We start from the raw sequence: 10,144 nt of genomic DNA on the forward strand, positions 1-10,144 counted from the left end.
CAGAGTCACAGCCTAAGCTTTGTCTGTCCAGGCATAATGGTAGGTTGGACACCCATGGTGTAATTATTATAATGCATTAGTCTCCTGTAAGCCCGGTGCAATAATAACCTATATGTAGTAAAGCCGAAAACTGTACGAGGTCACAGTAATAGAACAAACTTGGTTTCTGTAAAAAAAAAAAAAACTTCTAAAAGGAACAAACTAAAACTAAACAATAAATTAAAAATGTAACAAATATCTTCAGTACAATACAATGAGTAAAAAGTTTTTCCAACTTGTTTTTTGTAACTACTTTATAATTTATTTTTTTTTTATTAAGGGTTTTCCATTCAAACTCCAAGACGAGGGACCAAACAAACGTCAAATGTTTTGACCCAATAATAACGTCATGATATTTGGGAAGATTTATCAACTCTTGTGCAGAGGAGCGGTGAAGCAGTCGCCAATGAGAAAAGAAGAAATACCAGCTCACTGTGTGTTGAAAGGATTAGCAGGGTGGATCCCAGAAAGTGCAGAGCAGGTGGACAGGTAATCCAGGCCTTTCACTGGGGTCATAAAGTACAAATAAAGAGAAGTCCATAGCTCCATGCGGTGAAAACATAGTAGAAAAAACTTTATTCCATATATTAAAAATTCATGTCAGTTAATAAAATAGCGCCGACGCGTTTCAGAATAAAAAAATTCCTTAATCAAGGATTAAGGAATTTTTTATTCCAAAACATGTCAACGCTATTTTATTCACTGACACGAATTTTTAATATATGAAATAAACAAGTTGCCAATACCAACTAATCAGATGCCAGCTTTCGGGGCCTTTTTAGGCTATGTTCACACTAGGTAAAAAACACAGCTGTAGTTCATATCAACGGCCGTATTTGCACAAACAACGGTCATTATCTTGCAAATAACAGCCGTTGTTTGCGCATATACGGCCGTTGTTATGAAATACGGCCGTTTTTTTTTACGTAGTGTGAACCTGTCCCTAAAATGACAACTGGAATCTGATTGGTTTCTATGGTAACTAATGTGTAATAGGTCTCCCCCCCATTGAGCACACAACAGAAATATATCGAGTGGCAACAACAGTCATAGCCAATGACGGCAAGTGTAATGTGCACTATACTTTTACCTATGTAATAAATAAAGGCCAATAAACTAGATATAGATATAGACTTACTGATTCCCCATGGGCCTGCATTGATTTGATAACCTGTTGCCCTTGGTTATGACCCACTAAGGTGGTCGGGCATGCTCAGTGCAACAGCAGTTACCAGTCACTGGCTGTTGGTATTCACGTCACATGCAAGCAAGGAGGATTGTTGGAAAGTGTGTAGGCTGGTGCATGGCAACAGCAGGGTCACAGTTTATAGAGGAAATCAGGAAATGATCAGATTCATGGGGGAGAAGAACAGCATTGGGATGTAAGTTATTTACATAAACATAATGGGGGAGATTTATCAAACTGGTGTAAAGTAGAAATGTATCAGTTGCCCCTAGCAACCAATCAGATTCCACCTATCATTTTCCAAAGGATCTCTGAGGAATGAAAGGTGGAATCTGATTGGTTGCTAGGGGCAACTGAGACAATTCTTCTCTACACCAGTTTGATAAATCTCCCCCAATGTTTGTACTCCTTTAGAAATATGTATGTGGTACACATTTATTTATTACATTTTGCATTGTGATAAAACCCTTTTAAGTAGTCACCATGTCCACTCTGGGTAATATATAATAGCATATACAAATAATTGCCATTTAGGCTGGTTCTGTAGTTATGGATGATATGGGACCTGATGTGGCACATATTAAAAGCTTCATTTTGCTGACACTCAGCTCTCCACTCCCGGTATATGTATATTATGATGGGGAGGTAAAGGGACTTGTTTGTCTGATTATAAATAAAGTTGTTTTTAATTGACATAGTGGCCTTTGTAGGTTATATATTCAGTATTGTGTGACAGCAGATGGTGGATCATTGATACTTCTGAGAGTTTTCTTATTTGTTGGCTGATCAATCGCCTTGTCACACGGGACAATATCTGACCAATAATTACCTTGGGCCCAATAATACCTTGATTTGCGAACACCTTACCACTTTGGTATTGGAACCTCATTGTCCCTTAAAGTTTTGTTCGATACCTGAACATTGCTCGTTATCGTAACAAAACCAGGGGAAATAACTGTTGGCCGGGCTATTGTTCAACAGTTATTGAAGGTGTTTGGGCACCAAGGTTTACAGGAGCTCTAAACAGTGACAGGGTGACCCGGAGTTTCATGCTAAGGAACGTCCTTATGCATGGAGCTCCGGGTCACCACATTACCTTTTGCGAAGGGCACCCAGAAATGCCCAGCTATACATCCCACTTTACCCCCTTCCCTCTGGACTGAGCGCACTGTGTGTTGGGCCCAGTGACAAAGTGGGATGCACATTAGTAGCAGAAACCAATTTAGGATGGGGATTACCATCATTTTGAAGGGATTCCCTACTCCTTTACAGCAAGGAGTGTATCGCTACTTACTACAGAGTGGGTAAGTGGTGATGTTATTGCATCGCCAGGTATCTCTTCACGCTCTGTGGGCCGGGCACTCCATACCTGACCCATGGAGTGCAAAAATCAGCTAAACACATTGACATGGTTCCCTATGGGAAAACACAGCTTGGTTCTTGAACAGCCTTCCCGAACGGATTGTGTTCAAGAAGAGAGGTAGGACAATGTGAGACCATGACGCTGCTCCCGCCAATCTGTCCCTTCCTTTTGGGGAACCGGACTCCTTAACAGGCCAGCCCCAACCTTAAGACTGCAGGTTACTCTGGCTATGTGCAAACACAAAACTAAGACAAGAAAAACACAATACCACAATAGAAAGTCAGCAAACCAGGTCAGTAACAGTTGCGCTACGAGGTACCAAGTCAAGAGGCAGAGGGGAAGTCCAAGAAACTAAGCCAAGGTCCAGATACACAGGTATAAGGCAACAGAGATATGCCGCTAGCGTAGGCACTCCTAGGCAAGGCTTTATAGCAGGTAACTAGAACATGGTGGGGGTAGTAGTATATAGGGACTGAAGTCCCAGCCCCAGGGCCGGATTTGTGTGTGATGCGCCCCCGGCCGTGACACTGGTTACTTAGGATACTGCCAGGCAAGAAGTGCCCTTACGGCTAGCAGGGCGCTCTCCCGCGTGCTGATGTCAGGAGCCAGAAGTGCCGGCAGGCGTCGGCTCCTGACAATGTTTTTTTATGAGTGTCCAACCTTCATAGAAATATCACCCGGAATACCCCTTTAAGCCAACTATTTGGTCCCATTCTGGTCATCTGAAGACCCACCCTTCATTCCTACCATTAAAGTTATGAACAAAACGTGCTAAAGATGATTTCATATACTTTCTCAATGCTTCGTCGCGGAATCCATAAATCATAGGACTGAGGAGTCTTGGTAGGCATGTAAATATAAAAAAATTAATAAGGGGTTGAAGCTCGGCCTGTTTCATCTGAAAGGACTCTGTTAAATTTGACAATAGGGACCCCATGCATAAAAGTAACTGAAACGCATGGAGCATGACGGTCTTCCCAGCTTTTGAAGCTGAAGAAGAGCCAGAACTTAGTCTATGAGCAACCAGCATAATCTTGACGTAGGTAATGAAGATGACTAATCCCACTATGGAGAAGCATAAAACAAGAGTGATGGACCTTATGACAAATTGGATGGGACTTACTACCAGCAAATTCTGCCTACATATAATGTGAAGATTAAATATATTCGTCATTGAGGAGAACATGAAGCATAGTTCAATTGCACATGGGATGGCCAACCATGTGAATATCATGGCGAATGTCACATGAGCTCTGTAAGTTGTGCAGAGCTCCACACGCCGCAGTGGATGACAAATAGCCACATATTGTTCTACAGCCATGGCCGCCAGGCTGTAGGGGGTTACTTTAAAGGCTACAGTAGACAGAGTATACAAGAAGAAACACAATGGTACAGGAACATGTAATTCGTAGAGGGACCCAAGCAAAAAATAGAGGCCCGAGTAGAGGAAGTATGTATCATTGACCAGCATGTAGACAAAGAGGACATATCTGGTATTGTCTCGCAGGTGTGAGGTCATGAAAAAAACATTCAGTATCATTGTGATAAAGCAGGTGAAGAAACAATAGCCCAGTATGATTAGGAGTATTAAGGTCAGTCTTGCGTATTCGACCAGCTTGTTGGATGGGATGGACACATCACTCATGTTGCTTTGGAGCAGTGATAAGTTAACCATTCTTGGACAATTGTTCTTTTCTTCAAGGATTTTCATACCTAGGGATTCACAAACAGAACAAAGTGGCTGATTTAACGTCTCGGCACTTTCTAAACAATTTGGTGCGGGATAAGGATTGAAACTTTCTTTTTGTCTCGACAGGCATTGCCTTGCTATTAAGAGGAGGTAAGTGCTATGGTTTGTGCATCTTCTTTATGTGCCCATACATCCTATACTAAAGCCGGCAGAACCTTCTGGCAGTGTTGAGTTCTGCCGACTGTAGAAGGTATATGGTGGCCTCCCAGCTCTCCACTAACAGATGAATTCTATTGGGAGAAAGGTCAGGTATGCTGTTTTTTTGCCACCTGACACCTTTCTTCTGGGAAATATGACTTGGCACCAGAGAACACATGAATGTTCGACAGTACTGAACTTTCTTGTGTATGGGGAGGATAGGAGAGATAACTGTTGGCCCAATGATAGTTCATCCGACAGGTTCTAAAGGGCTCTAATAGATTGGAGACTGAGACCTCGAGTCATCTGTCCAATATAAACACAAAGCAATAGATAAGCTTACCGGCTCTCAGAAGGCTCCTTTAACCATGGTTTATGTCACATCCAAACTTGCTAGGACCACCACATGGAAAGAAACCACTGCCGCCATAAGCTGGTGAATGTATCCTAAAGAGGAGATCCAGCATGTGGACAACCAGCATCGTAGAAACTCTCTTTATTGGTATTTAGATGCGTATCGAACAACCTGTTCTTTATCACAAGCCCGGTCGTCTCTGCACAGGGAGAAGCAAAATCTGAACAAAACTAAAGAAATTTTTTTTTTTCTTAATTTAATTTAAAAAAACTTACTAAAAAGGTTCTAATAATTAAAAAAAAAAAATCTGAAAAGCGGTGACAGGATCCTATTGATTAGGCTGTTACCTTTTGTAGTATTTTAATTATTTGAAGTGATTCTTACCAAAGCTGGTCACTTGTTTCTGTTCACCTCTTCTTTTTTGGTACTTTCCAATCAGTTATTGTCAATTGCTTTCCCATTGGTAAGTTTCTAGTAACCACTAGTTTGTATATTAAAGTGAGATGGTAAACTAGACCCTAGCACTGCCTTCTCATTTGGTAAATGTCTTTTTATACATCAAATTTCTCTTGTTTTACACGATTGGGATGACACCCAACCTATGAGGTAATTGGCTACTAGAGAAGAACCGAAAGGAATTGTAATATTACATGGGTGACTATTGAGGTCAATGGGTGATGACTACACGGGTGCACTTAGTCCTCCAAAAATTTTCGAGTGTGGGAGGAAACCTGCCCAAACATGGGGAAAATATAAAACCTATTGCAGGTTTGCTAGGCTAGACTTGAATCCAGAACCCTAGTCCTGAAACGACTCAGCAACTGTGCTGCCCACCAGATATAGTTGACCCCAGAAGTCAATATATGATGGGGTCATACATTTCTAACACCAGGATTCAGCAGTGTAGCGGTCAAGATTTCCTCTCTACCATATGTCATATACATGCTGTATACTCACCGTGATGATGTAACCCTGGGGGTGAGATTGTAGATCAGTATAGGTGCTTTGTGCCGCTGTTCAGTGAGATGGCGGTATTTATAGTCTTCAATCTTCTATATCATTAAACATATAATGAGAATAATTAGCAGAAGAGCAATGATGTGACAATGTGGTGATTTCCCATGGAGATGTTCCATCCTCAGCACCGTCCCCAGTGACACATTACCAGGTGCTAATGGAGAATCCTCATGTGTTATATGGGAATGTGAACCAAAGTTATCTACCTGTGCACACCTGGTGATGTCTATTATTAGACCGGTCACATATTATATCAAATCACCATATCCTAAAGATCTATGAGTAGATGGTTACATGGTTGGCAGCTAGCTACCTTTGTACACCAGGGGGAACATGTATGAAAAGGCGAAATGCCTTTTTTAGGCGCAGATGGGGCAAATCGACGTAAAAATGAGCTCGGAGACAATCGGCTGCTGGGAGAGCTTCAGGAGAATGACAGAGGCGCTGGAAGTTCCCAAAGCCTCTGTCATTCTCCCGAAGCTCTCCTGGCAAGCAAGTGTCTCCGAGCTTCTACAATGCTCATACTATGAGCACATGATGGAAGGAGTTGTATAGCGTGAATGTGGTGGCAGCAGCGGCGGTGGGGCTGGGGGGGGGGGGCGGTGCTGGGGATTGGCCATGGTACTACTCCCCATCGTGATCATACTATGAGCACATGATGGGAGTAGTAGTACAGTGTATATGTGGCAGCAGCACCGAGCAGGGAGGGAGGGGGGAGGTAGTTAGATGCACGGGCACCTCTCTCCCTCCCTGCTCGGTGTCGTCCACGTTTATGGAATACCGTGGGGAGCAAGGACACTTGCTCCCCAAAGTGTTCCATAAACATATTCAATCAATAAAGCATAGTGTTCTGCAGGGCAGTTTCTAGGTCATTTTGGCAATAGGGAGAAACTTGATAAAAGCCCCCCCCCTCACTCACTCACTTCAGCCCTGGGGAAGAAAGAGGGCTATTATCAAGATTCGGGTTACTAGGAAGAAGCGGTGTGGCACCCCTAACAGATAATGTTCTGCTGAATACAAAATCATTATACAGGGACTCACAGGTGGCGTCTTCTTTGATCTGGCAACACTTTTCCTTTCCATCTGACCCAGACCACCAGGAAGATTTCTTGCAGCTACAATTCATCTCTTCAGAACCTGCCAGACAAACATCTCAGGCTCCGCACTTCCAGCAACTTCCTTCCCTTTTCCCACCCATAGACTCCCAAACTGTAGTAATTCTGCTGCTTGGTGCAGTAAGGTCAGCTGGAAGCTGTGAGACCTCCATTACACTGACATACAGGATGCTGGGAAAGCTGTGTGACCTCCATTACACTGACATACAGGATGCTGGAAGCTGTGTGACCTCCATTACACTGACATACGGGATGCTGGGAAAGCTGGGTGACCACCATTATACACTGACATACAGGATGCTGGGAGAGCTGGGTGACCTCCATTACACTGACATACAGGATGCTGGGAGAGCTGGGTGACCTCCATTACACACTGACATACAGGATGCTGGGAGAGCTGTGTGACTTCCATTACACTGACATAAAGGATGCTGGGAAAGCTGTTTGACCTCCATTACACTGACATACAGGATGCTGGGAAAGCTGGGTAACCTCCACTACACTGACATACAGGAGGCTGGGAAATCTGTGTGACCTCTATTTCATTAACATACTGGATGCTGGAAAAAGCTGTGTGACCTCCATTACACTGACATACAGGATGCTGGGAAAGCTGTGTGACCTCCATTACATTGACATACAGGATGCTGGGAAAACTGGGTGACCTCCATTACACTGACATACAGGATACTGGGAGAGCTGGGTGACTTCCATTACACTGACATACAGGATGCTGGGAGAGCTGGGTGACCTCCATTACACTGACATACAGGATGCTGGGAGAGCTGTGTGACCTCTATTACACTGACATACAGGATGCTGGGAGAGCTGGGTGACCTCCATTGCACTGACATGCAGGATGCTGGGAAAGCTGTGTCACTTCCATCACACTACCATACAGGGTGCTCAGAAAGCTGTGAGACCCCCATTACACTGACATACAGGATGCTGGGAAAGCTGGGTGACCATCATTATACACTGACATACAGGATGCTGGGAAAGCTGTGTGATCTCTATTATACTGACATACAGGATGCTGGGAAAGCTGTGTGACCTCCATTATACTGACATACAGGATGCTGGGAAAGATGAGTGACCTCCATTATACTGACATACAGGATGCTGGGAAAGCTGTGAGAGCTCCATTATACACTGACATACAGGATGCTGGGAGAGCTGTGGGACCTCCATTATACACTGAGATACAGGATGCTGGGAAAGCTGTGTGACCTCCATTACACTGAGATACAGGATGCTGGGAGAGCTGCGTAACCTCCATTATACTGACATATAGGATGCTGGGAAAGCATGGTGACCTGTGAACTTTGGCGCCAGGGCGCAAGATTCCCCCCACCCCCTCCTCATTAGCCTCCACCAGCTACTCACCTCTCACCCTGCTGCCTCCAGTTCCTCTTCTTGGTGAGTCTGTTCTCTTCTGGCTTCCTGTGCAGGCAGCGACCTGTTATACAGAGGCCGCCTGCACAGGAAGCCCCTGTGTCTCTGCCCGTGCGCTGATCCCTCTGTCGCTCTGGCCAGGCGATCTGGAACTAAGATTCCAGATCCCAGGGGTAGCCCTGAAGTTCTGGGGGGTGCGGGCCGGGTACTGTCGGACGCCCAGCAGATTGTATTCCAATGCAGGTGTACTGGTGACCTCTACTGGAGATTTAGATGAATTGCAGTTATGTTAGGTCTTCTATGGAAAATAAGTCTTGGGACTATTTTTTTGGGAAAAGAAAAAGTATAAAAACTATATAATAAGAAGTAGGAAGTATTAGAGTGAAGCACAACACACAAATTTCATTTTTTTTGTTCAGTAAGGTATGACTTTTGCAGGTAGGTGCAGTCTTGACTGTGTTATTTCTGATATGCAAGACAGAGAGCTCCACTTTACAATATAGTCCCTTGTATGAAGAGTAATGTAGAGGCACAAATTATATTCTGTAGGTCAGGGGTACTCAACAACTTTGAGTGAAGGTCCACTTACCGGGGTCTATTGTCAGGTGAAGGTCCGAGCTGAACATCAGTAGGAAACGTGTTTTGTTACTTTTCACAAAGGGTGTTGAACTATTTACATACAGAATTGCTGCTTATTAGCGGGAAAACTGGCATTTTCTCTCTCTCACCAGCACTTTGAAATTAGGTACAAAGGGGGTGACTGCCCCAATAGTATATAGCCCCCCTGTGCGCTCTCCCCCTGTAGTATATAGCCCCCCTGTGTGCTCTCCCCCTGTAGTATATAGCCCCTGTGTGTGCTCTCCCCCAGTATATAGCCCCCCTGTGTGCTCCCCCCCAGTATATAGCCCCCTGTGCTCTTCCCCTCCCATATAGCCCCCTTGTGTGCTGTCCTTCATTATATAGCCCCCTGTGCTCTCCCCCTCCCATATAGCCCCTCTGTGCACTCTCCCCCAGTATATAGCCCCCCTGTGCGCTCTCCCCCAGTAGTATATAGCCCCCCTGTGTGCTCTCCCTCAGTATATAGCCCCCTGTGCTCTTCCCCTCCCATATAGCCCCCCTGTGTGCTCTCTCCCCCAGTATATAGCCCCTGTGTGTGCTCTCCCCCAGTATATAGCCCCCCTGTGCGCTCTCCCCCAGTATATAGCCCCCCTGTGCGCTCTCCCCCAGTATATAGCCCCCTGTGCTCTTCCCCTCCCATATAGCCCCCTTGTGTGCTCTCCCTCAGTATATAGCCCCCTGTGCTCTGCCTCAGTATATAGCCCCCCTGTGCGGTCTTCCCCAGTATATAGCCCCCCTGTGCGGTCTTCCCCAGTATATAGCCCCCCTGTGTGCTCTCTCCCCCAGTATATAGCCCCCCTGTGCGCTCTCCCCCAGTATATAGCCCCCCTGTGTGCTATCCCCCAGTATATAGCCCCTCTGTGTGCTCTCCCCCAGTATATAGCCCCCCTGTGTGGTCTCCCCCAGTATATAGCCCCTCTGCGGTCTCCCACAGTATATAGCCCCCCTGTGTGGTCTCCCCCAGTATATAGCCCCCCTGTGCGCTCTCCCCCTGTAGTATATAGCCCCCCTGTGTGCTCTCCCCCAGTATATAGCCCCCCTGTGTGGTCTCCCCCAGTATATAGCCCCTCTGCGGTCTCCCCCAGTATATAGCCCCCCTGTGTGGTCTCCCCCAGTATATAGCCCCCCTGTGCGCTCTCCCCCTGTAGTATATAGCCCCCCTGTGTGC

At 45.4% G+C, this 10,144-nt stretch overlaps 1 protein-coding gene across 1 annotated transcript; it reads right to left on the minus strand.

The window, feature by feature from the left end:
- Positions 1–3,262: 3,262 nt before the first annotated feature.
- On the minus strand, positions 3,263–5,871 carry LOC138794107 (odorant receptor 131-2-like). The gene is made up of 3 exons (XM_069972873.1): positions 5,789–5,871; positions 4,820–5,030; positions 3,263–4,301 (listed from the first exon to the last, which is right to left on the minus strand). Exon 3 carries the CDS (start codon positions 4,297–4,299, stop codon positions 3,307–3,309), a length of 993 nt encoding a protein of 330 aa, XP_069828974.1. The 5' UTR covers positions 4,300–4,301; positions 4,820–5,030; positions 5,789–5,871; the 3' UTR covers positions 3,263–3,306.
- Positions 5,872–10,144: the final 4,273 nt, after the last annotated feature.

The sequence above is a fragment of the Dendropsophus ebraccatus genome, chromosome 5, assembly GCF_027789765.1.
Source record: "Dendropsophus ebraccatus isolate aDenEbr1 chromosome 5, aDenEbr1.pat, whole genome shotgun sequence".
Taxonomy (NCBI): domain Eukaryota; kingdom Metazoa; phylum Chordata; class Amphibia; order Anura; family Hylidae; genus Dendropsophus; species Dendropsophus ebraccatus.